General features: G+C 41.2%; 1 protein-coding gene across 3 annotated transcripts in view; it reads right to left on the reverse strand.

The window, feature by feature from the left end:
* Positions 1-27937, reverse strand: part of OTOGL (otogelin like) — a 197941-nt gene that overhangs the window by 120352 nt on the left and 49652 nt on the right. For all 3 annotated transcript variants that reach the window (XM_068276877.1, XM_068276876.1, XM_068276878.1), the window contains exons 16-22: positions 18655-18778; positions 13906-14083; positions 12592-12716; positions 5268-5477; positions 2984-3149; positions 1782-1856; positions 1138-1190 (exon numbers count right to left, since the gene is read on the reverse strand). In XM_068276877.1, coding sequence (XP_068132978.1) covers positions 1138-1190; positions 1782-1856; positions 2984-3149; positions 5268-5477; positions 12592-12716; positions 13906-14083; positions 18655-18778 — 931 coding nt within the window. The remainder of the gene's footprint in view (positions 1-1137; positions 1191-1781; positions 1857-2983; positions 3150-5267; positions 5478-12591; positions 12717-13905; positions 14084-18654; positions 18779-27937) is intronic.

Genomic DNA, 27937 nt, shown 5'->3' on the forward strand with positions numbered 1-27937 from the left:
GATTTACATTCTGCCATTTATCACATGGTGACATTTTTACTGCTGGCAGGTGATGTCATTGGAAGGAGATGCTGCTTGCTTTTTTTTGGCAGTTGGAGACAGCTGTAAACAGCTGTTATTTCCCACAATGCAACAAGGCTCCCACAGTGTGATGTCAGTACCTCAGTGCTGTGAGGCGCTGACATCCTTTGTGGGAGGGGTTTCACCACAAGATTAGCCATACAGAGCCCCCTGATGATCAGTTTGAGAAAAGGAATAGATTTCTCATGGGAGAGGGAATATCAGCTACTGATTGGGATGAAGTTCAATCCTTGGTAACGGTTTCTCTTTAAGATCCCCAACGACTTCCGCGCAAAGTGCCGCAATGGTTTTAACCCGTGTTCATGCCCACCGTGTGCCATCACATGACATTGTGTGTTTCCACAGGCAGGAAGATGGACCGGGGAACGCTTGTCATCGGGTGACGTCGCTGTGATGCATCTTCAGGTGAGTATTCAGCATAACATTAATCTGGAAAAGCTAGGACCATCAAATACTGCGCTAACTTAAAGACAGTCAAGGGTGCCTGGTAGGTGAAAGAAAAGTCACACCTCAGCATATATGGATAGTATAACAGGGAGAAGTGAGCAATACAAGGCAGTGCTAAACCAGTTAATACTGGCTCTCCTCCAAACAACAAAAGGGACGGCACACCACTGGCTGCAACAAACTGTTGTATTCACGAACAAGTACACTACATGTTACGGAACATTACTTCCTTCATCAGGTGACAAAACCTGGTTTTGTCACCTGATGAAGGAAGTAATGTTCCGTAACATGTAGTGTACTTGTTCGTGAATACAACAGTTTGTTGCAGCCAGTGGTGTGCCGTCCCTTTTGTTGTTTGGAGTATCCATTAGCCGTGGGAGCAATCCGGCTGAGACAAGGCACCGGCAGTTATTCAGGATTAGGACCTGATACATCTATTCCCCGTGAATCCAGTTGATGCGAATACTGGCTCTCCTGTCTGCTTTTAAATTTAGGTTTAAATGGTCTTTAACTTATTGTAATTAAGTGTATGTAAGTGCTACAAGTCAACAAAGTCATTTACTTCCCAATATCTAATTATGACTGTGAAGTTCATTAGTTGCAGCATACCTGTCATTGTAGTAGCAGTTTCAGTGCATCTCATCGTCCCATTCAAACACTGGCTAGCAGAAAAAGAGAAAGAACCTTACACTTCTACAAAAGGGTAAACATAGATAAACAGTAGGGGAGGCCAATGAGATGCAACTAATTCCAACTTCATGCAAGATTTTACAAATCCTGTAATGCAAATATATGCAGCTGGCTAATGGACCAATCAAATCATGCCAAAGTGAAACTCGGTTGGTCCATTTTCAAGCTGCATACATTTGCAGACAGAAGTTGCATAATCCTACATACAGGTAATCTCAGAACTACATTTACAACTCATTTGCCATCCCTAATAAACAAAGCACCATAGGCGTATTTAGTCAGAAGCAACCCATAATAATCCAGTTTGCAAAAGCAAGATCTATGAAAGATTCAGAATTCAGAAGGCAGTGGGCCACAGCAGTTCGTGAACTGCTATCTAACTTTATCAGTATGCTACACAATACTTTAATAGGCGTGATTCCATGTATATACCGTGCAAGTGTTCAATAACGTTTTGTATTTTTGTAATAAATATATTTGTATTCAATCAGGCCATACCGCTTCCATAGTTTATCTCAAAAGGTTTCTTTCCCATGATTATAATTATTTATAGTTCATCTTACCAAGTCCCAGCCTGTCTTAGTACAACTTCTCCGGGATGGTAAATTCTGCCTTTGTAATAGCATCTACAACTTGATCTGCAAGAGAAATAGACACTTACAGCTTGATGGTGTCCATTGCAATAAAAAGGCATTATTTTCTACTAGCAGCAAATTGCAATAAGTGGTAGCCAAGTACAATTCAGTTACACATTTTAAAGTAGCTTGTACATAGAGGGGAACAGGGCTGAATGTAACATATTCCACAATATTGTCGAAAACGTTCAAAGGGTCCAAGCGCATGAAGGGAGGAGTGTAAGAAGATCTAGGAAGCCTCTGGAGTCCAGACTGTCCAGAGGCTTCTTTCTACTTAGTATCTGTTTGTTTGTTTTCCTAGTTCAGGTACGCATTATAGAGAATCTGTAAATTTAAAAAAATAAAAAACCAGTTACTCTGGTCGGGAGGGGGAAGCCCTTGGATCCTAATGTGGCTTCCCCCATCCTCCTCAGCCAGCCTCGTCCAGCGCTGGCACCCACAAAAAAACCCAAAACAATAATAATACATTCACTGCTGCGCGCAGGCACAATAGCAGCTTTCCATTTGGGCTGCAGCATAAATAGCCAAGTCCAGTCGGGTCCGCTCTACGGCGCAGGCACAGACAGCTCAGTAGAGCAAACCTGCAGTAGAACGAACATGATCGAGCTCGAAATTAGAAGAGCCTCATTCAGGTTCCAGTGGAAAAAGCCGAGCAGAAAGCCTCTAATGCATCTGCGCGCAACAGTGACAAGCGGACTTTCAGCGGTCCCAGCGCTGGATCACCTGGATCATCAGAAAAATGATCAAAAATAAGATCGGACATGTTGGAAATTATCTATCGAACCATCTATCTAACACAAAATTGTATTGTGTGTACCTAGCATTAGAAAAGATTAACAGATCTAAAAACAACATAGTTTTTTTTTTATTATCCAGTGAATGACAAGTTCTTCCTGTTATCTACATTTCACAGAGCCTAAATAAATGTATAGGCGGCAGGGCGCACTGTGGTTCTAGATGTTGGTCTGGCTGTTAGGGGCATAAAGAGATAGTTTGCATATTCAGCAGTGATGCATATGGGAGATCATTCTTGTTCACTAAATGGTTCTGCTTTAGAAAGGCAATTTTATATTAAGCATGGCTTTTTTAGTGAGAGGGTTTTTTACTCTATTTGAGCCCCATATACTTACATAGGAACACAAAAACTAAGTGATTCATCAAAGTACTTTCCATCAGGACAGTTACATCCTTCAACACATTCATCAGTACAGACTTCTCCCAGGGACAGAGAGGAGCAAGTGCGACCACAGTATGAGGAACATTGATGGTACAGCATTCCAAACCGGCAGATGACTCCTATGGAAAACAATGCTCTATATTAGTACATATAAATGAATGTTTTAATCACTTAAGCCAAACTGATATCTCTGACAAAATGTATTAGATTACAGTTAAACACTTCAGCTTTACTGAATCAGTTTTTCTTTTTGTTACATGCAGACAAGTCCTTAAATGACAACTATCAAAGTCAATTAAAATTTTAAATGTCACATATTTCCAGTAATTACTAGCAAATAGCAATACAAAGGCTTTTTTCATCTTTTAATTTTTTATGTAAAGAAAATATGACATTTACAGAGAACAGTTTTCACTGTGGGCATTAATATGGAGGACTGTGCCCAGCACATCCATCACACAGAAACAATCTTCACTGGTTGTAATGCTGTAACTGGAATCTGATATAAATCAGAAATATAGCTTCAAATAGTATTTAAATAACTCATCAGCTGCAGCTCTGTGTGTTCCTGTGTCTCTCTCTCCCTCTGCCTCATGCAGTGTCAACAGAGTTTGCAGCCAGGAATAGCTCATCCTGAATGGAGGGGAAGCATACGAAAATAGGAATAAAGTAAGCCTCCTTCCCTTCAGATCCTTCTCTGCAGCTAAAAAAAAATCCCTCAGCTGTTGTCATATGATCTGTGAGAAAGCAGTGTGTGTAAGCATGGTAGAAACAAACAGTAAATCATTCCTCTGTAAATATTGACAGGGAAGTGGAACTTATCCACATGGTATAGCTCTGCCCCCCCCACCTCCCCCCATAAGCTGACACAAACTGTTAAAAAAGCTTATAAACAAAGCATTTTTTTCACACAGGCTGCCGCAGAGACTTCTGAAAAGTTCACTATTGTTTCTGACTAAACGTTTTATAGGTATGTGGGGTTTACACATGGACAGTTTCTTTGATAGTTCGTCTTTAAGTTATGTACACACACAATAGTTTTGTTGTCCAAAACAATTACTCAATTTGTTAAACCTAGTATGAGTACAGATATCCCGGCATCAGAGTTCCTGCAACCCCATTCCCTTCCCATTTAGTGAACGGTGAATTACATCCTCCTACTCAACTGACTGCTATTGTAATTCATGGTAGGAATAAGCTGACCTTCTATATACAGCAGTGCCCCTCCCAATCCATGTGCCGCCCCCTCTTCCATGTGTAACATACTTGTACTGCAGCCTCTCTCTTTCATGTACAGCTCCCTTGGGCATCAGCTTCCATTTTCATGTGTTGCTCCCCACCTGCAGCCTTTTCATTCATATGTAGCAACCTTTATTTCATGTCCAGATGCCCCTTGGGCTGCAGCCGCCCAAGGCCCTGGCTTTTGTGGCCTCTCCAGAAATCTTACCCTGACTGTGAGGAGGGGGAGCAGGAGGCTGAAGATAGGGCACTGCAGGGCCAGGAATCATGCTGAAGAGTAGAAACACATGTACTGGTAGCTGATATGAACAGCCTGCAGTGTATGTGCTGGTCCTGTGTGTATCAGTGTATTTATGTGTGTATGTGTATGCATATGTGTCACTGTGTGTACTGTACGTGTTAGCAGATGTAAATATATGGATATCTGCGCACATACTGTATGTACAGTATATATAAAGTGCATATATATGTATGCATATGTGCCAAAGAGTGTCTATACTCTGTATGGGCATATATACATTTATGTATGTGTGAATGTATTTAAATATAATTGTACATGTACATGTTTGATATATTTAGATATGAGGATACGTTTCTGTATGTGCCTTGGGCATTGGTGGACCTTTGGCTAGCATTGTTTTTGAATAAGATCTGAGGCCTGGAGCCAGGGGGCTTAGTAGTTGGCTGATGGTGTAATGGTTAAGGGCTCTGCCTCTGACATAGGAGACCAGGGTTCGAATCTCGGCTCTGCCTGTTCAGTAAGCCAGCACTAATTCAGTAGGAGACCTTTGGCAAGTCTCCCTTACACTGCTACTGCTAATAGAGCGCGCCCTAGTGGTTGCTGCTCTGGCGCTTTGAGTCCGCAAGGAGAAAAGCGCAATATAAATGTTATTTGTCTTGTCTTGTCTTGTCTAGTTATAAAAAAAAATGTTGAGAGTGTGAACTATAACAATAAAAGAGAAATCGCATCACGTCGAGTTATAAAATTCGCTACTTACCGCAGAATGAAACATGAGATCTGAAGTTGATGGCAACTCCATGCTTATTGCAGATATAGGCATAGTGGGCCAGGGCATTACACAGACAATTACTTCCACATTTACATGCATCAAAGCGGCACAGCTGGTAATACAATCCTGGGTTGACATAGGCATGGCATGGTGAAAAAAGTTCTTGATTGATAACATCACATTGAGTGGCATATCCAACTGGAAGAAAACTATTGTTTAAGAGAGTCCAAGGAGTGCTCAGTGTATATGTACTTGTCAATCACTTATTCAACATTTCATAAAATGAATTCTTCAGTGCTTCCAAATTTCTCTCTCTCTTTCTTCCTCTATAAATCTCAACTCTAAATCTGCTTTAACAGTATAGTGTCACATGTCTTAATCAGACATTGCCCAGCAAGCTCATGGTGAATCAGAACTCCTAGGAGTGTGTAAGGGGCTGAAAGGGATCAAAAAGGCTCCTTACTAAAATGCTATAAAAAACAGAAGTTTGCCCCTGTGGAGTACTTACCTTGGGAGGGGGGAGCCTCCAGATCCTAATGAGGCTGGCAGCTCCCGAACAGCATGCGGCAATATTTACCAATCTGTGTTCCTGCAACGGTGCAGAACAAGCCTCCCCTTGGGCTCCGGTGGAAATAACTGAGCCCGAGAGGAAGCTTGTAGGTAAATATTGCCACGCGCTGAAGTCCCTACTGCATCTGCACCACCCATCGACAAGCTTTTGGGAGCTGGCAGCTCTGGGTCCCCAAGGATGGGGAAGCCTTATTAGGATCCAGAGGTTCTCCCCTCCCGAGGTAAGTACCCCATGGGGCACTTTTTTCCTTGCAGTTTCTCTGGAGGTATTTGCTATTATTCGGGTTGGAGTGAGCTTTGAAGTGTCCCACAATGCATCACTGCTGAATATGAAAATCATCTGTTTGTTGTCCCTGATAGCTAAATATTACAGTATGTTAATATTACAGAGCCAAATGAATCCAACATGCATACAGACTGTTTCGGATTGGTTGGTCCTCATAAGTGGATGGCATGAATTAATATGGCTCTATGGGGTAGGACTTGAAATACTCAGAGTTACAGATTGCTCAGCAAGCTCATGGTGAACCACAACTTGTAGAAGTGTGTAAGGGGTTGAAAGAGACCAAAAAGCCTCCTCACTAAAATACTATGAAAAAGGAGAAGTTCGCCTTCTTAAAACAGAAGGCATTTGCCTGAGCGCCGCCATAGCCCTAATTCCCTTTACGGCCTATGGGAGGCCTGGTGAGGCCTAATTTACAGCAGTTTTTGCCTGACTTGTTTCTCACCATCAGTTAGCAAAGTCTGTTGATAAAAAAAACCTCTCCAGATGACAATGTGTGCACAAGCTTGGCAGATCGCTCAAGTCCAGTCTTATCAGCTGAATGACAGACTGTACACACGCCCGATTTGACGTCCAAACGACGGGTCGCTTGCGAAAATCCGACGTGTGTATGTACCTTAAGGGCTCAGTGACAGATTTCTCTTTTACTGACCACTAGAGTGAGCAATGAGCAGAGAGGACGATACAGCACTAGACTCCATCGCAGAGAAGCGAGAAGCTTCTAGAAGCACAGGAGGGGGTGCACCAGGATACAACGTCACAGCGACAGGATCAGCAGGCCATTAGCATGTCAGGTGTTAATAAGCTGGGGACTCCCAGTACCTTTTAGCCATTTAACATTTGTTCTCTAGGGTAACATGGTAATTTTCCATAATGGGAAATTACCATGCAAAACTGACATCGCACTAACACTGTAATTTTTTTTAACCGACGCTTCTCATTGCTAGTGTAAACCCAGCCACAAACATAAGATGATTATGAACAATCGTCTCTAGTGAAAAAAATCATGTGTTTGCATGTTGTCAGAAGTAGTGAAATTACCTCCAATGCGGATAGTGGCGCAACCGCCGCTTCCGCGTCTATGGACCTCCCAACGGTCCCTGGGAGGTCCGGTCTGTCAATGCTTCATAGAGGGTGGCTGGAGCTGACCCGGAGGTCGGCTGACGTCAGCGTGCCTTCTGATTGGCTGGGCCTTCTGGGCGGCTCGGTGAATTTCTATTCGTATTTAAGGATGTGCGGGTCATTTGCTCTTTGTCTGTTGTTGCTGAAACTTCACAGTGAAAACTCTCAGACCTAAGTCAGATCCGTGTGTGCTTGATCCGGCAGGACCCCGGGGATTCACACTTAGCTCAGGAAAAATATATTATTGTTATTGATTATTATTGTGTATGACCTATTGCCTGTTCTTCTGACTATTCTTTGCTCTACGATTCTGTACCTCTGCCAAATCTGATCTGTTGCTGACTTCTGCCTGAATACTTACCTTGATCTTGTCTCACAATTCTGTACTTCTGCCAATCTGATCTGTTGCCGACTATTGCCTGATTATTTACTCTGATTTTGCCTCTTGACTTTGTACCTATACTGACCGATCTGTGAACGACATTGCCTGTACGACCACGCTCTCAATTAGTGATAGCCCCTGTCACTAAGGGCTATCACTTATATGTATTCCGGAATACTACTGTGCACCCAATCATGTGTGATCACACTTTAATAAAGTACTGACTATTGTGGTGATAGAGCTTGTTCTGGTTATCAGATATATCACTGATCATTACACATGTACTTTTGGTCTCTGAATGGTTAGCCACAATTATATATCTCATTTCTGCTTCATGTGTTGGCTGATACAGGAAGCATAATTACTCATTCCATGATGGTGAACGGCCATTTAGAGCCTTGTGAATCCTAATAAGGTCAGTCAGATGTATGTCCTAATCAAGTCAGTCCCATGTGTCTCCCCAAGGGGAAATTAATATTATTTATGTAGAATAAATTAATTATTTTTACTTTACGACAATGCCCACCAGAGACAAGATCTGGATAGAATTTGTTTCTTCTCCTCAAGTTGTGTTCATCTGTTTATTGCATTTCCTCTCACAGATGGGAAAACATGCACATGCATTGGCTTACCCATAGAATGTGTGTCTGTATGATTGTGGTTAGATTGTCTTCAGGCCTGGCTACCAACATGAATGGTATACTGTACATGCTTCATGAAGTACTGAAGAATTTACTCTTGTATTACCCAAATCAGATGTCCAACAGACTCTCCTTCGGGGATCCCCATTTAGGCAGGAGCACTTGTGGTGTTGGTGGCGAGCAGTGCATGTTGTCATGTACGCGCTTTTGATTGACAATGTCTATTTTTAAACTGTTCATCATGTGTATTTTACATTGACGCTTATTAAATGCTATGTTTTATATAGTTTCCATAGAGGCACTGTTCTTTTCTAATTGGTATACTGTATATCTGTCTATGTGCATGAAACAAGCAATTGAATTACCGGTAGAAGAAGATCATTTATGGTTTTAAAATACTGTACTTTACATTTCCTACTAATTACACTAACTTGAATGACAACGATGCCCAGCTGGCTGTTTGTTGAACATTAGTGCAAGATCATGAACTCAGGGAGTAAAAGAGAATGATGTTTTCTTTCACTAACAATAATGTTTTTCTAATTTATTTGGATGACATTTTCTGCTGAAGTGTGCTTGGCAGGCTCTTTGTCTCTCGAGCTCTAAACACACAAGCAACATGTAGAGTCAGCTGTTTGCTGGCTGCTGCCTCCAATGATTGAAGACCATACTACCACAGCACTTTCTATCCAGGGTAAAATGGGTTTTCCCAGTAACTTCTTGTAAATGTTCTTAAAAATGTTAAAAGTCCAACAGGAAAAAAGGAATGGGGTTTTAAAGGAACTGATCACTCTTTATTCTTCAATCACAAGTCTTGTAGAAGATTTACCAAATCTTGTAGAAGATGTACAAGATTTGTGATTGAAGAATAAAGAGTGAACTGTTCCTTTAAGACCCTTTCTTTTTTTCCTGTTGGACTTTCTGCATATTGTGCACTACTCTGGGGTGGAACTGAATTGTTGGATTTTAGTTTGGCTATTCTACATTAAAAATGTTGTCATATAGCATCCATTGAAGCAAAGCCATATGCGTCAACTTAACAGTGAACCACCAACTTTTTATTACCATAAATGTCTTTTCATGCATCCCCGTTAGTGTACAGGGAATGTATAGCAATTTTTTCACATTTGTATTTTTTCTTTTTATGTTTAATACAACTAAAACTGAAGTTTCAAAGCTTTGTGTTTTTTTTTGTTTTGTTCTTTTTTTTTTTTTAGTTTACTTTAAAATTGGAGACTTTATTCAGTTTGGTCAGATTTCCAAACATTATACATGGACATATATTTAGAGAATACATTTTTACATTTCCATAGATCATGTGGTCAGATTGTCACACTTCATAATTGGATCGTATAACCATCAAGTACAGTTTTATTTAAATGTGTCACTGAGCACCTGGATATGTTCAACTAAATAGGAATTCCATAGATTAATAAAGATCTTGGTAAAACATTTTTTTTTACATCAAACTACTACTTATGAAGGTAGGTAGGTATCAGGAATAAAAATATGATACAGTATGTGCTTAGAGCCCCACCTGCTGGCATGCTTTTTAAGTGCAAGAATGGCCATATTTTACCATAGTACAGTAAAGATTAGGTTTTGAAATAAGATACGCAATAGGGATTAGTTCACAGTCATCAAGTCTGATGGCTAGAGAGTCACTTAAGCTACCCATACGCTACTCAACCACAGCACCAATCGGACTGCGATTGACATTATGATCGATATTAAAGGGCAACTGAAGTGAGAGAGATCTGATGGCTGCCATATTTATTTACTTTTAAGAAATACCAGTTGCCTGCTGATCCTCTGCTTCTAATACTTTTAGCCATAGCCCCTGAACAAGCATGCAGCAGATCAGGTGTTTCTGACATTATTGTCAGATCTGACAAAATAAGCTGCATGCTAGTTTCTGGTTTGATTCAGACACTATTGTAGCCAAATAGATCAGCAGGACAGCCAGGCAACTGGTATTGTTTAAAAGGAGATAAATATGGCAGCCACTATATCATTCTCACTTCAGTTTCCCTTTAAGCGGCATTGGCCACAAAACCGCCATCCCCGATCAATGAATGTTGCCCGCAGGTCGTTTAGGGGGGGCTGATCGCAGCACTGGTGTGCTCTAGCAGTAAATACAATTGTATAGTGTATGGCCAGCTAAAAGCCTTGTACATAGACTCAATGTTATATTGCTGTAAACAATCTTTGATCGCCCTGGGTGACAAGTTTTCCACCAAACACGTCTGCTTTTGGGAAAAGGTGGGTGGACAAGTGTCATCTCATGTCTGGGAAAAAATAAGAGACTACAGGTGGTCCCTGACTTACGAATGCCCAACTTACGAACGACCCGCCGATACGATCGACATGGATTCGCTGTTTCCATGGGAACAAGCCCAAAAAAATTAAATTGGACTTATAGTTTTTGAGAAAATCGATTTTAAAAAATTAAAAGAAAAAATGGCTTTTAAACTTGTATAAGCAGGTAGAGAGGGCAGAGGTGACACAGAGGGGGACACTGGAGGCACAGGGGGGCACAGAGGTGGTACAGGGGACATGGATAGCACATTGTTCCGACTTAAGAGCAGATTCAGGTTAAGAACAAACCTACAGTCCCTATCTCGTTTGTTAACCGGGGACTACTTGTATAGCGTTCATTTTCTATTTAGCAATCCATTATGATGAATCAATAAACAATGTTGTGGGACAGCCATACTGACAATAGTTCTGCCTCGAACAAGCATGATAGTCTATATGACAAAAATGTAGCATGTGTTAGTCTTGTAAAGTAGCCTCGCCTCTGGTCAAAGATTTTACCCGGTGTAGATACAGCTGGATCAGCCACAAAACTTTATTTGTAGCATTACATAGATTTTTGGATTATTTTTGTGCTCAACACCATGAATAAATCAAGCAATTATGCTAAAATACCACTATACATTCCCTTAAACAGGGGTCTCAAACTCGCGGCCCGCGGGCCATTTGTGGCCCTCGCTACAATATTTTGTGGCCTGTGCCCGCAAAAGCAAAAGAGACATGGAAGCGAACTATTTTTGCCTATTTTACCTTATAGTTCGCTTCAGTGCTCCCAAGTGATCCGCCGCATCCCCGCCGCTAAATGAGGGCTGCAGAGCCCCCAAATCCCCCGGGCAAACACCCACGACTGCGCTGAGGGGCAGAGCTTCCAGCTGTAGCTCTGCCCCTCCTGACGTCAATCGCCGCACGGATCGTCGCCTCTCCCCGCCCCTCTCTGTGAAGGAAGAGAGAGGGGTGGGGAGAGGCGGCGATCCGCCGCGATTGACTTCAGGAGGGGCCAGAGCTGAAGCTGAAAGTTCTGCCCCTTCCAGGAAATGCCGGCAGATTGCCCCCTGGGGATTTGGGAGCTCTGCAGCCCTTGTTTTGCGGCAGGGACATGGCGGATTACTTGTAATGGGAGCACTGAAGTGAACTATAAGGTAAAATAGGCATAATAGTTCGCTTCAGTGTAAATTTGATTTTGAATCGAAATAAAAATCAATGCAAGGGACGGGGGCGGGAGCTGCTGATTGCGGAAATTACATGCCATCATAAAAGTTATATGGGAAGACATTCTGTGTGCACAATTAGCTGCTAAGGCAGCCAATTAGAATTAGAACAGACACAAGGGAGAGAAGGACTTTTTGAGGACTTTTTTTGTGAAATCCCTTATGCGGCCCAGCCTCATCCTGACTTTGCCTCCTGCGGACCCCAGGTACACTGAGTTTAAAACCCCTGCCTTAAAAGAAGGACTCCACCCAACACCATATTGTGAGGGTGAATTAAGGGTATCCCATGTGTGTCATACCTATCTACGCAGTAATTTTCATGTCAAACTTACTTTTGAAAAACATTAATCTGGGACACTCTGAATTCCCTGACTACAGTTGTTCAGAACACCATTGCTAAATTCTCTTGTAGTTTACCCCATAAAAGTCTTTGGAGAATCATGATTTGCAAATTCAGAAGTGATGCTTCATGGGAGATCTCTCTTGCTCACAGAAAGCTGAATAACTACTGTAACTACAAATACCTTCCATTTTAAAAAGGAAAATATATTTTTAGAATAGCTTATTTTTAGCAAGGGCAGCTGTTTGGTCCTCTTTGGTCCTCCTAGTGGTTATGGGTCGCCATGAACTTAATGGGTACTCTGTAACACCCACTATATTTGGTTACCATCTATAACTATAAATAGTGCCTAGTGAGGGGGGATAATTAAGTTTACTGTATCATCTACTGGGTGAGTAGCTAGTTGCCAGCTAATTCATTAGGAATTATTAAAAAAAATGATGTGCTTACCATTTTCAAGATTGGTGTCACATGGATCCACTATAGGGATATTTACTGGAGTTAGACAGGCTGAAGAAATCTTCCAGGCATTGGCATGAAGCTGTGGGGTCCCTTCAATCATTCCTGCAGGAGAACTGAATAAAAAGGGCTCTATTAAAAAGCATATGTATACTTCACACACTTAAAGAGGAATTTCAGCCTAAACAAACATACTGTTATTAAGTTACATTAGTTATGTTAATTAAAATAGATAGGTAATATAATCTCTTACCCATCCTGTCTTAAAAGAACAGGCAAATGTTTGTGATTTCATGAGGGCAGCCATCTTTTTGGTTGAAAGGAGGTGACAGAGAGCATGAGACACAGTTCCAACTGTCCTGTGTGCTGATCACCCCTCCCAGTTGCTAGGCAACATGAATAACAACATAGGAAATCCCAATCCCAACATGCTTTGCTCAGCATCAGGGAAAAAAAGCCCGGGCAGTTTTCGTTGATGGGTGGATGATGCTTTGGTAAGAAATATATATATATATATATATATATATATATATATATATATATATATATATTTGTGTCACAGTATTTTGCAGCTATATGACCCTAGGCTGTTTTTCCTCCAGATCCCTTCCCAGCACTAGATGAGCATTCGTGCAACCAGTGACTGAGCGCCTCATAACTTCTTCACAAAGACACATGAGAGCTGCTACATGCTAGACCTCCATGGTGTCGCCCCTTGCTTGAAAGTAAAGGACCAATAGGATGAAGCAGGTCACTTCTGCGCAAGCTCTTCCCCACGCTCCACCTGACCTGGGCGCTGCCATAGACATAATGTTAAAATGTCTATGGTCGCGTAGAAGCATTATAAATGTCCCTCTGGGTGTCGGCAATAACTGGACTCTGAAGTACTTCTCCCAGTTGCTATGGCTCGGAGGGGAAATAAATGTAACATCTTCCGGTATTACAGTGGCAGCAGGGTGAGCTGTCATTTTGATCACCCTGTGTTAAACTGACTGGGCGGTGTACTAATATGTACACCCAATAGGGTAAGCTCAGAAGTCACATGAGTGCTATTTGTAGGATATGAATAAAGTACAGTACATCCAGATTTTATTTTTTAATAATACACCCATCTATAAGTACTACAGGAAGTGGAGGTTACTAAATAGTGTGTATTGGACTGGCTGACTAGATTTCTTCCTAATTTTTACACATGCAAGCTTTCAACACATGATCGATAAAGTTGTTATATATTCTGGATCAAATCATAAGTCCTCTTAAAAATGGAAAACTCAGTTATACATATTAATATAAAAAAAGACTTACAGGAAGTCATCTCTTAGGTTCTCATTAAAAGTTCCACATAAGCCAAGCGTTCTCCTTTTCCAGGCACTGCTGGCTTGAATATAAAGCCTTTCTCCTCCTTTAGCAAACTGAATCCTAATTCCGAATTTAGTCTTCAGCTGGACAAACATCGATGACAAATTACGAACCTCAACATCACCTGAAGAAGTAAATGAACAGATTTCTTATTCTATTACTTGACACTCTTTACTGTGTATGTGTGTCGATTAGGTAAGACAGGATACCATCTAGTGGCTGTTAAGAGAATAAATGCACATACTTTGTGTGCAGACAATTTAGAATATCTGCTGCCCAGGTTAATATTTCAGTCAAGCACTAAAGTGGACCTGAACTCTTGCACAGGACAGAAGGAAAACATAGAGAAATGCACCCTGTATGTATTAAGAGAGTTTAGCCTGTCTAATCCCCGCCATCTGTGAGTAATCACCACTGTAGTTTGAGCTCTTCAGCTGAGTCAGCTCAAGAATCTCCTCTGCCATGGCAGAGCTGCTAATTTGTAAACACAGGATGTTAATATGTCTGCTTGCTGCCATGAAAGCTGGAAGTAGACACACTGCAGATTTATTGCAGGATTTGTATCAGCTGTAACAAAGAAATGTTTAAAGGTTATTATGCTGTGGTGTATCTTTTAGAGCAAATAGGAAGTTCTGCGTTTAGGTCTCCTTTAACCCAGTGATCACTGGCTACAGAAATAACAAAACATACACATGCATGTGGTATAGATAAGGCTTCTATTGAGCCCTCCTCTGTTTTAAAGCGGTTTTAATGGGTGATGAGGGGGAGAGGGGACAGTAATTAATTGAAGGACATTATTTTGCAATTTTTGATAAAGGCTTTTCATATCTGTACACAAATTCATCAGCCATAATCCAAATAATATAATATATAATAATATATATATATATATATATATATATATATATATATATATATATATTTATATATATGTATACATATATATATATATATATATATATATATATATATATATATATATATATATATCATGAAAAATTAAAAAATGTGTCACTTGCCAGCAGAGGTGGTGTCAGGTTCCCCCAAAAAGCACTGGAGTAGGGTGCCACTAACTAGAGCAGGCATGGGCAAACTTGGCCCTCCAGCTGTTAAGGAACTACAAGTCCCACAATGCATTGCAGGAGTATGACAGCCACAGTCATGACTCATAAAGGCAAATGCATTGTGGGACTTGTAGTTCCGTAACAGCTGGAGGGCCGAGTTTGCCCATGCCTGAACTAGAGCATTTCTATCATAATTATTATGAACTGGTTGGAAACTACTTACCATGAACGGTGGAAAGTCAGTGCACAGCAGCCACTAATGATGATAACTACACTGGCACTGCCGTTAACAAGTGACATAGGAGAGAAGATTTTGTTGTACCTGGAATAGAGGACTGCAGGGTCTCCCTGAAAGTACAGGTCTGCGTAGTGCCAGGAGAGCAGGAATGCAGGCTGCTGGGAGAAGAGGACTGCTTAGTGCCAGGAGGAAAAGATTGTGGGGTGCCAGGAGGGTAGAAATGAAGGGAGCCAGGAGGAAAAGACTGTGGGGTGCCAGGAGGGTAGAAATGAAGGGAGCCAGGAGGAAAAGACTGTGGGGTGCCAGGAGGGTAGGACTGAAGGGAGCCAGGAGGAAAAGACTGTAGGGTGCCAAAAGGATAGGACTGAAGGGAGCCAGAAGGAAAATACTGTGGGGTGCCAGTAGGGTAGGGCTGAAGGGAGCCAGGAGGAAAAGACTGTGGAATGCCAGAAGGATAGGACTGAAGGGAGCCAGAAGGAAAAGACTGTGTGGTGCCAGGAGGGTAGGGCTGAAGGGAGCCAGGAGGAAAAGACTGTGGGGTGCCAGAAGGATAGGACTGAAGGGAGCCAGAAGGAAAGAACTGTGGGGTGCCAGGAGGGTAGGGCTGAAGGGAGCCAGGAGAAAAAGACTGTGGGGTGCCAGGACGGTAGGACTCAAGGGAGCCAGAAGGAAAAAACTGTGGGTACCAGGAGGGAAGGACTAAAGGGAGCCAGGAGGAAAAGACTGTGGGTGCCAGGAGGGTAGGACTGAAGGGAGCCAGGAGGAAAAGACTGTAGGGTGCCAGAAGGATAGGACTGAAGGGAGCCAGAAGGAAAAGACTGTGGGGTGCCAGGAGGGTAGGGCTGAAGGGAGCCAGGAGAAAAAGACTGTGGGGTGCCGCCCAGAAGGATAGGACTGAAGGGAGCCAGAAGGAAAGAACTGTGGGGTGCCAGGAGGGTAGGGCTGAAGGGAGCCAGGAGAAAAAGACTGTGGGGTGCCAGGACGGTAGGACTCAAGGGAGCAAGAAGGAAAAGACTGTGGGTGCCAGGAGGGAAGGACTAAAGGGAGCCAGGAGGAAAAGACTGTGGGTGCCAGGAGGGTAGGACTGAAGGGAGCCACGAGGAAAAGACTGTGGGGTGCCAGGAGGGTAGAACTGGAAGGAGCCAGGAGGAAAAGACTGTGGGGTGCCAGGAGGGTAGGACTGAAGGGAGCCAGGAGAAAAAAACTGTGGGTGCCAGGAGGGTAGGACTGAAGGGAGCTACAAGGAAAAGACTGTGGGTGCCAGAACGGTAGGACTGAAGGGAGCCAAGAGGCGAAGACTGTGCAGAATTAGCAGCCAGTATGCTGGATACTTATCGCTTTTCGCACTAATAGCCGCCACTGAGTAAAAAGGATTCTCTCTAGTGAAATCATTTTGAATGTAACATTACTGATGCTTTGAGAAGGGGATTGTCTTCACTGAGTTGCAACTTACAATGGGCAAGATCCAGAGAGGTGGGTTTGGTGTGATAATGCTAAGCATGTCTCACTTGCTCATCATAATCACCTGCAGTGGCTCATACACAAAATCTATGATGCTAGTGTCTGCTTCTGTTATGTACTCTACTGAATGTAATGACTAGGGATGATCAATGAGATGCTAATAATTATAGGTTGATTGTAATTTTATGTAAAATTTGTGCATATTTATGCAGCTTGGAACTAGACTACTTAAAATCATCAGCTACAAAACACATAACATTTACATCAACTCTAAATAATTAGCTTTGACCATTTCTAGTAATAATATAACACACATTCACTCAGTTAGAAAGTAGGCTAGACTGCTTTCAAATTTAGTTTGCTCTCTGTATCCCCACTAAAAGACAGTCATTGCTTCTTATCTTAGTGATGGGTGATGGAGCAGAGTGGTCTGTACACACACAAGCGCTTGGCATAGTACCAAACCTATTTTGTATATGCTCCATCTTATTGCTTGAGGAAGCGGGTCCCTGCCGCAAAATGCGTTGTATTTTACTGGAGTATGTAAATAAATTGTTTTGCTGAAAATTGATTGGCATTTTCTTGTGTCTGCCCGGAGGAGGCAAGCCCACCACTACCTCCTCATTTTTAAAGGGACTCCGAGCATTGATTAAAAACAAAATCTGAACTTACCTGGGGCTTTCTCCAGCCCACTGTAGGTCGGGAGGTCCCTCAGCGTCCTTCTGGCTCCTCTCCCGGTCCCTGTGCAGAAATGGCACCCGGCGACACCGGGACCAAGTGTCGGGCTCCCTCTTCCTGAAAGACGACGTAAGTCGTCATCACGCTGGCTGCCTCACGTTCATGGTGGCCAGCGTGACAGTACTGCGCAAGCGTGGTTTAATTGTGCATGTGCAGTACTGTCATGCTGGCCGCCGTGATGATGCGAGGCAGCTGGCGTGATGACGACTAACGTCATCTTTCAGGAAAAGGGAGCCCGACACTCAGTCCCGGTGTCGCCAGGTGCCATTTCTGCGCAGGGACCGGGAGAGGAGCCAGAAGGACACCGAGGGACCTCCCGACCTACGGTGGGCTGGAGAAAGCCCCAGGTAAGTTCAGATGTTGTTTTAATCAATGCTCGGAGTCCCTTTAAACATTTTAGATATTTTTATCTTTCTGGTGCCTCTGTATCCATACTATGTTATGCAGAGATAGATCATAGGCAAGCATCAGGGAATGCAGCTTACTTAGAACAGACAGGAACACAGAATAAATAAAGGAAATAACAATACTATAGAGATCATTGCAGCATTTTACATACACAGTAACATCTTGTGGTTGTTTTGCTATACTGCAGTCTAGGTAATAATCCTGTTGATACTTCCAACAATGGTGCCACTAAGAAAAGGAAGTTACATGGTGACATCTTGTGGTTGTTTTACTATACTGTAGTTTAGGTAATAATCTTGTTGATACTTCCAAAAATGGGGTCACTGAGAACAGGAAGTTAAAAAGAATCCAGTAGCAGGGCCACAAACAGAAATAATTGAGAGAGGTTCTATCCCTTTCCTTGTGTACACAAAACCAAAAATGTAACGACTGACTGTAGTTCCAGTTCAAAATGTTATTTTGACTTACCGCGAATTGTAAGCCTTGGCCCTTAACAGATACTAATTTTTAATAATACTCCACATTAAATAAGCAGTAATGAAAGTTGTGATGTGTCTAAAATGTACCACAACCTTGCATCTGCACATAACCAACTCTTATATGTACTGAATTATTTACAAAACTAAAAAATATGGACTTTAGAAAAGAAAAAGCGATAAATAGAGCGTATACCGGAATTTATAATCTCAGTTCCGGACATATGAAAATTGACTTCTTGGGTTGATGTTGCTCATATATTAGGGTTGAAGTCAATGCAATACATTTTTTTAATTTGTCTTTGCTTACCATTTAGTATGAGACCTTGGTTAGGACCATATTGGACATCTCCATTCCTCAAAATAGTAACTTGTTTATTCATATCCTCATCAAGTACAAGTGTGATTGACTGGATACATGCATGGTCAGTGTGCTAAAAGATAAAATCAGTGAAATTTTATCATAAGTAGCCAATGGCATGGGCTATATTCTTTTGCACTTACAACACTCAGAAAACAAGTGGGTTTGTAGGCAAGTGAATTTCTATTCTATACATCCAATTTTACTATTTTTTACACCATGTACCGTACCTGTTTTCCTGCTGGGAGCTGTCTTTGAGGTTTGAGAGGGAGTATCCATTAATGTAGTCAGGATAGGTTAAAAATAAATCCTAGGTTTTGGTGTAAATCAGGGCTTTTTGCCATTGCCTGATTGTCTCTTGTGTCAGACAGAACCTGGCGATGTATGAGAGGTTTCACTCCCATGTTACAGGCCTTTTCATAAGCAGGAAATATGTGGGAATAGCAATACAATCCCCATAGTTCAGTACTTCATGATCTCCTCTCATGGAGACAACCTTTGAAACTCCTAAAGAGTAGATTAACTTGAATTTTTAAAAATAATTGTTGCATTAGTTGTAGTTTTAGTGTACAGAAAATTAATTGAAAATGTGTTTGGAGGATCCCCACGAGCACACTTCTTTATGGTCTTTTCCTTTAACCCTGCTATTCGAATGTCAAGAACTCGACAAATTCTCAAGCAAAGTAGACATCCAGCTGACAACCAAGCAATATAAGGTAAAGTGACCATGACTTAATACTGCCTGAAATGGCATTCATCAATGTTGATCAATGATTAAGCTGAAAAGGCTTCATTAAACATAGGGCTGATGGGATTACATTGGTTGGGCACCATAACTCAAAGAAAATAGATACTGTTGGCAGCATATCTTCTATCAGTTCGGATGAAGACTACAAGCAAGCTGACAAGAGATATCTCCTAGGAGATCATTTGCATCTTCTCTTTAAAATAACTTTTCAGTATTTTACTAATTTGGCGCCTTTGTTTCAATGATCTCAACTCCTACTTCTGTCCATCCATGGTAGAGTGGTGCATCCCTATTAAATCATCTACTACAAAAAGCGACATTTTAACATGAGAGGGGACAGGTTCATGATCCCTATCTGTCTACACAGTGGGTGCCTCAGTGGTAAACCACTTTTGTTAGTGTTATTCTAGATGTTATTGTTCTACTCTCCTTGACCATAACATACTACACTATTTTTCTCTCTTGCTGCATGCAAGTTTTCATCTCTTAGGCATCGCACCCATATTAGGATGTGATTCAGTTGTGAAGTTCTTTCTCCCAATGTCTGTGGGGCAAGCCTTTTTGTCTTTTCTTCTACCCATCGTCATAGAAGCAAGTGTGTACACTCAGCGGTGTGGAGCATGCCCACTGATTGTTCAATTGCCAGCTGTTGCCAAAGGCCTTACATGGAAGGTGATCAAATGATCTCTCTTTACCAGGCTCTAGCTAAGCTGAACTTTGGACTTCTCCACTTTTCAGGATACCATTTAGAAAAGTCCTTGTCATTGAGTACATTATACACATTCATTAAGCTGCAGCAACCACCCATCTCGTCTTTAAATTAGATTTACTTGTTCTATTATACACTGGAATAAAATAGCTTCTGTTAAGTACTCCTAAATGGCACTCTATCTCTGTTATGCTAAATATGTTATTTGATCCACTTCTACTGAACAGGGCATTTAGACAAAAAGCAACAAAACTATGTCACTGCAACAGCTTTCTACAAGACCTATTCAGCATCTGCTTCTTTACAGTCAGAATGTAGATCTCATTCCAAAACATGCAGCTCACTTACATCCACCTTCACCTTAGGCCCAGTAATTATGTCAAACTGGAATTAATTTCCATAATGGTAGGCATTTGATTAACTATCAAGCTGCTCCATTCCAAATTGGGGAAAGGAGAAAGGAAACCTCAAAAACAAAAAGAAAAGGAACAAACCTGGAGCCAATATTGTGCACTATTCAAATATAAATAGAGTATAAATGAAAAAGGATGTTTTCACAAAATCAGGTCACCATTAAGTTTTCCGCGTCAGGCATAACATGGAAGCGTATTTTAGCAATACTCTTCCACACACGTGATCACTTCAGTCACAGGAAGTGAGCATCACTTCCTGCTTGGCCAGCTGCCAGACGGGGATTACCGCGTACTAACGCGGTAATCCCAGAAGGCCTGTTTTTGGCGGTGCAGTGTTGTTCCCAGACCACACCGCTACCGTCAATATGCAATATAAAACTGGCCTTACCACCATTGATTTGGCTACATGTTAACCGAAATCCATGCGCCGCTTTCTGACTCCCTTTGTCAATGCCAGGGATCTGACTACTTGATAGCTGATCCCCTGGCACCACTTAAATGCCTCTGCTGCTATTTGGAATTCTGCTAAATAGTTAACACTGCGGTCTATGGTGGCACCCAAATTCCCAGCTTTGGGCAAGTAGACCCTTCCTAAGCTTTGAAGTTTCTTTTTATTGTGGCCAAACAGGCATTTGTCTTCTCTGGAAAACAGTCACCACTTGCCCTCCTTTTATTATTTTTTTGTATAATTTTATCTTTTGGGGGCACCTGCTCCTAGTTATTGCTCTATTTCAAGTACATTTAAATGTTCCTTGCAAATTAAAACGTTCCATCTTACTGTAAATGTCCCCTTACATAATGGCGCAAACCTACAGTATCTATCTTATAATATATAATAATGTAATAAAATAATAATATTCCGAACATTTGTATAGCGCTTTTCTCCTGTTGGACTCAAAGCGCTCAAGAGCTGCAGCCACAGACCACCCTGCAGTGTTAGGGAGTCTTGCCTTGAACTCCTTACTGAATAGGTACTTGACCTAGCCAGGATTCGAACCCTGGTCTCCCATGTCGAAGGCAGAGCCCTTAACCAGTACACTATCCAGCCACCATCTTGATACTTATTTTCATGGGGTTTTTTTAGGTTTACAACTAAAACATATTTATTGAAAATATTTGAATCATGAAAATAATACAAGTGGTTCACCAATAAAATCAAGACATCTGCTTAGAACAGTTTAAAGCACAACTTAAGTGAGAGGGACATGGAGGCTACCATATTTACTTCCTTTTAAGCAATACCAGCAATCTCCTTCCACTCACTTCAGTTGTACTTTAAATTCAATAATTCTAGAGAGCTATAGCGCCTAGAAAAGGTTATTAAATCTGGAGATTCTGCATGTGTAATGTTATGGTCTCCTTCACTACCAAAGAAAAACAGCTTTATAATCTGCTCATTAAGCCTTCAAGTGACCCTTTTACTATTATTATTTAGTATTTTTATAGTGCTGACATCTTTCATAGTGCTGTACAGAGTATACTGTATATAGTCTTGTCACTTAGCTGTCCCTCAGAGGAGCTCACAATCTAATCCCTACCATAGTCATATGTACTGTATATGTATGTATCATGTAGTGTATGTATCATAGTTTAGGGCCAATTTAGGGGGAAGCTAATTAACTTATCTGTATGTTTTGGGGATGTGGGAGAAAACTGGAGTGCCTGGAGGAAACACATGCAGACACAGGGAGAACATATAAACTCTGTGCAGATAGTGCCCTGGCTAGGATGCGAATCGGGGACCCCGCACTGCAAGGCAAGAGTGCTAACCACTACACCACCGTAAGCCGTTAACCCATATTACTAACCGTACTTACAATATGCTTTTCCATTTTCTATTTTTATTGTAGGAGTCATACCATTCAAGCATACAGGTACCTAGCAACTAGCCATTAATTACAAAGACTAGTTACTGAAACTACAGAAGATGCTGGTGCTAATGACTATTTCCTTTTGTAAACAATTCCATCAAAAAAGGCTAAATGGCATAGTGGAAAGCACTCTTGCTCTACACCCCTCACTTAAATTCTTGGCCAGAACACCAGCTGTATGGAGTCTGTCTGTTCTCCTTGCGTTTGCGTGGGTTTTCTCCACTCTCCTCCCACAAAAAACACACAATAGATACAATGAGTTATTGGCTTCTCCCAAAATTGTCCCTAACCTATGATAGGTGCATTTATGGTAACTAAATTGGGAGCACACGGTTGCTGTAACTGAGCTGTCCATATGACATGGCCCTAAGGTTTAATAACCGATTAATGGAATTAAAGGATTATCCTAATTATAATTAGTATAATAGACACATATTTATATAATCATGCTATATAATGTTTTTTAGGTTCAGTTAAACAGGTACACATGGAACCTCAAAATATAAAAACTGGGTTTGGAATATATCATATGTTACTTATTTAAAACAACTGTATTTTTTTGTGTTAAATTCAGTAAATCAATAAATACGCTAAAAAAAGTACATAGTCCTTTTAGAGGGTCTTGAGCCCCCTCAATTTCTGTAATAAGTTTCCTGAGTCCTCTGCTCTTATCTCCTACATACCATGCCACCTGACAGATGTCACTTTGCTTGTCCTAGGCCGCCCAAACCGAGCCACTAAATAACACGTACCAGCTGTATACACTAACATTGCAGTGCTTCTCATATTCTAAACTAGGAGCTCCAGACAAAGAACTCCTTGTTGGAGAGCACTGTTCTTCAGCTGGCCTGCATCCTAAAATTTGAATGTCCTAAGTCTGCCCAGCTCAGACAATGACCAGTGCATTGTCCACTGAGAAGTTCCATTCATCAGGCTGGTGGTAAATTGTTGAGCTGAGTTCCTTGCCAAGATTGATGTGACTTATTAGTACACCTGTCTTTGTTGTAATGGAAGTTGATTCTTGTGCAGCTATGCATAAGGCATCTTAAGAATTGCGGTGAGTTAAAGTGGACCCAAATTAAAAATACAAGATTTCAGAAATAAAATCTATTTTCTAAATTATAATAATAAATAGCAGCCTTTTTTCAGCTGCATGATGACAAATATAAAATATTTTACATTTATTGGAGGAACCCCTCCCTTCCTTTCTAATTGCCGGCATTTTTCCGGCAAACTGGTGGAGTAGATGGTGTCTGGCAATGGAGGAATTGCTAATGGCTGCCCCCAGTATAACCCTAGCTATGAAAAGAGAAGGGTGAAAAGCATGCACTGAAATTGATCATAGGTTTGAAGGGGTGTTTATTTTTCTTTGTATGTGTCACAGTGGTGCAACTAAATATTTTGAATTAAAAAAATTTTTGGTTTGGGTCCGCTTTAATACTGATGAAATGCGGCATCTTTTGAATAGAATTACCAAGGAAAAATGTCAAAGACACAATTAGGCTGCAGGAATTAGGAATGTAGTAGTGAACGTTCGCTCTGTTCAATCCCACTATTCAAATGTGCTGAGAAATTCCTTTTTTTTTTTATTGGTCGATGGATGTTTGAAGTGGACACAGGGAAAATTTTATGTATATCACATTTAAAATAAAACTGAAGCCTTAAAAAAGGTAGATTTTTACCACTGTAGAGGGAAGCCTCCGGACTCTGCAGAGGCTTCTCCGATCCTTCACAACCCCTATGCTGTCACCTGGAACCCTCTTTCTCTTTGTGTCCCCACTCCCCTCCATTTATGAGCACGTTTGCACTGCACAAGCACCGGTAGGGTTCGCACCTGTGCAGCAGAATGGAGCTGGAACTGAGGTGATAAGAAGATTGGGTAAGCCTCTGGACTACCCTCTATGGACGTCTAACTTCTGTTTTGGTTTGGCTTCAGTTACCCTTTAATAAATGCTTCCCAATATATATATTACAGAATAGTGTCTAGCAATCCAGAGTCCTATATACAATATACCGTAGTTGAACAAAACTATTATCAAAAAACTTGCAATGCTTTTTTCGATGCAAATATTCTACCACATGCATATAAAAAAACAAACTGGATGCCCAGTAACTATTTTGGCAGGTATTACTTAGGGACACTTTGCATTTTTTTTTTTTGCAGTGGGGGGTGCAAAAATGCTGAATTAAACAAAAACCTATTCAAAACTGGTGCACGCTCTCTGATCGATCTTTGATGAATTTATAAATCAAACATTTATCAGAGGATACCATTCATTTGACATTTGAGCATGGGTGACAGAGCAAGGCAGAACAACAGGCAGTGTATGGTCACATAGCTTTAGAGTGCATACACACAACACATTTATTGGCCTTGATGCATTAGATGGTGGTAAAGTTGCCGTGCACAAGCAGCGCATGCAGGTGTGTAGGGTGATCAAAAAAGGCACCCTGAAAAAAAAATTACAGAGAGCCTCTCATTTGATATTTTTAAGCACTGTACTTGGCCTGAGGAAGTGGCAAGGACCCACGAAACACGTTGCGTAGTGCTTAATGAAATTGCTTAATAAACTTTGTTGATTTCATATACAGTACGAATTTATCTTCATTGAGGTAGGCCACCTCACCTTTTTCTATTTTAGCTGTTTTTAACACAGTTTTATCCATTTTTGGGCACCTCTTTACCACGGGTACTAATGCTGGAAGAGCTTTGCCACCACACGCCTCACCGGATTAACATATGCATTGCTATGGTAACGGGCTGGGTAACACACATTACCAGAGCAAGTGGTGCTAACGGGTTATATGTAAATCAGAAATCATTGCAAACAGTCTAAAAATCCAGTCGAAGTGCAGCTTAAGTGATTGTTCCTCCGCAACAGATAAAGTCTATAATTCCAAAGCTTCAGCGCACAGTCTGCAGGATCACAGAAATCACCAGTGCCCCAGTTCATCAAAGAGGTGTCCACTCCAGGTCATTGGCACCTATTTGATGAACTGGAACACTGGTGATTGCTGTGATCCTGTGGACTGTGCACTGAAGGTTTGGAATTATAGGCGCTAATAGGTTAAAAGGCAGTGTTCCCCCGCTATTAGTACTGGTAAAATTTACTTTACAGCCATTAAGTGCATCAGGGCCAATAACTGTAAATAACGATCATGCTTGATTGTTAGGATGACACTGTGGGGAACAAGCACGATACAGCCACACAGCCCGGCTGTAGTCAAGCGGCATGTACTGTTCAATTGAGGGGGACAGAAAAATAACAGGGTGTTGCACCAGCAATCAGGTACACCTGTACGCAAGCTAGATTTTTCCCAAGTTTCCTTTAACATGTATATAAGGCTTTATGCTGTGTCAAACAGTACACATCTAGTTGTTATGGTCTTCTGATCAATATTCCATCATGTTTTTGCTGAAATCATATCAAAACTTTGGCAGGCAAGGCAATAAAACTATCAATATTAACCTATTTTTTAACCAGAGAAATATCATTTATCAACCTGACAGGGTAAACATTGCATAGTGTATGCTTCACTTTCTATCTGACACATTTCAAGATTCTTTATGTAGCTTCACAAATAAATGTAAATATGCAGCTGGCTGTACCACTCCATTTCCAGATGCAGCATCCCAGATTAAAAAAGTGAATCTTTTTAGGAAACAAAGGGACTGAAGTGCTTAAAACTAATCTTGCCACACTGTATGTCTGAGGGAATCCTCCAATCTTCATAAGTGGTTAGACTGAAAAAAATATAGCTTTCAGGCTCAAAACTCAACAAGCTTAAAAGGAAGGTAAAATGCTTCTGTCAACATAGCCTATTTTGCACTAGGGGGAGTGTAATTCCTGATCTCAGAGCTGACATCTGATAATATCAGCAGTACAATGAAACCTTTTCACAGGTTTGTGCTGTAGGCAGGCACTTTGGGATGGAAAAGCTGAAGAATTCACATGGTTGTTTCCCAGTCCTCAATAAATGAACGTAATCCTTCCCATCCTTTAAGATGTAGAAGATATCAACGCACTATGCACATGTTAAATATATACAGCAATGCTGAAAAACATTGACACTAAGAGCTCAACTGATTGTCTTAAAGGACCACTATCACGAAAAACTGTAACATTTAAAATACTTACATATAAAAAGTACATTTCTCCCAAAGTAAAATGCACTATATATTACTTTTTTTTTTTGCTGCTGTCACTTGCAGTAGGTAGTAAAATGCTGACAGATCTGACAGATTTTGGACTTATTCATCTCCTCAAGGGAGGTTCTCAGTGTTACCCTTTTTCTTTACAAAAGCACTCCCGGAAAGATATTTGCAAAGATGTCATACAGCCTCCCTACTTGTTTGCACAGTATTTTGGAAGTTGGACTGATTAATTGCAGTTTAGTAAGTGCTTTTGTAAATGAATAACTGATAACTCCCCATGAGGAGATGGACTGCTCCAAAACCTGTCAGATTTTCACTACCTACTGTAAGTAACAGCAAAATAGTAATTTATAGTGCACTTCACTCTGGGAGGCGCTGCGTTCTTGGCTCTAGATACATCTATGGCACTGTATTTGGCCTGAGGAAGTGGGCGTTAGACTCACAAAATGTGTTGCTTGTGCATAATTAAACTTCATATATGTACGAATGTGCTGTTTAGGTAAGCCACCTCTCCCTTTATTATTTTAGCCATTTTTAACACAGTTTTATCTATCATTGGGTGCCTCTTCCCCACTTTGTGTTCTGTATAATAAATAATAGGAGTTCCAAAGTACATTTTCACATAGGTAACAGTTATAAACAACGACAACAGGTGAAGAGGATACTGCACAGTCAGGCTTACAATTAAATACATTTGAATTGTCCACCTGACACTCGTCTTTAGATAAGCAATCCCATACCTTTGCAGTGTCACCACAGTGCTCCAAAACACAGTATACATGTGACCATCACCCAGACAAAATAAGCCAAAGGTCACTTACACCATAAAACAGGAATCAATTTATTTCAAGATCACTAAAAACAGTATACGGTGACTTACTTCGAAGGGCCTTTCAATTGGTACCCTTAGAATAAATAGCACATATTGTGTATATAAAATACACAGGGAACATAAAAGATCCCCTGACGATGGCGGATAGCTGAAACCGGTTGAGAACTGGAGATTGAGCACTTGTCTACCGGACTTTTTGATGTTCCATGCGTGTATTTTATACACGATATGCGCTATTCATGGTCACATGTATACTGTGTTTTGGAGCTCTGTGGTGACACTGCAGATATTCATCTCTCTACCAAGCACTGAGGATTCTTTTGTATGCTTCTGTTGATACCTTCTATGCATGTGGTTACCTGAGCAGCTAGTGGATACAACATCTTTGTGTCAAGTCTGGATTAGGGCCTGTATCTTTTTTGCAACAATCCCATACCTTTTGGAGGGTTGAGACTGTTAAGTCTCTTTTTAACCAGAGAGAGCGAACGACCTTAACTAATTAC

The sequence above is a fragment of the Hyperolius riggenbachi genome, chromosome 3, assembly GCF_040937935.1.
Source record: "Hyperolius riggenbachi isolate aHypRig1 chromosome 3, aHypRig1.pri, whole genome shotgun sequence".
Lineage (NCBI taxonomy): Eukaryota > Metazoa > Chordata > Amphibia > Anura > Hyperoliidae > Hyperolius > Hyperolius riggenbachi.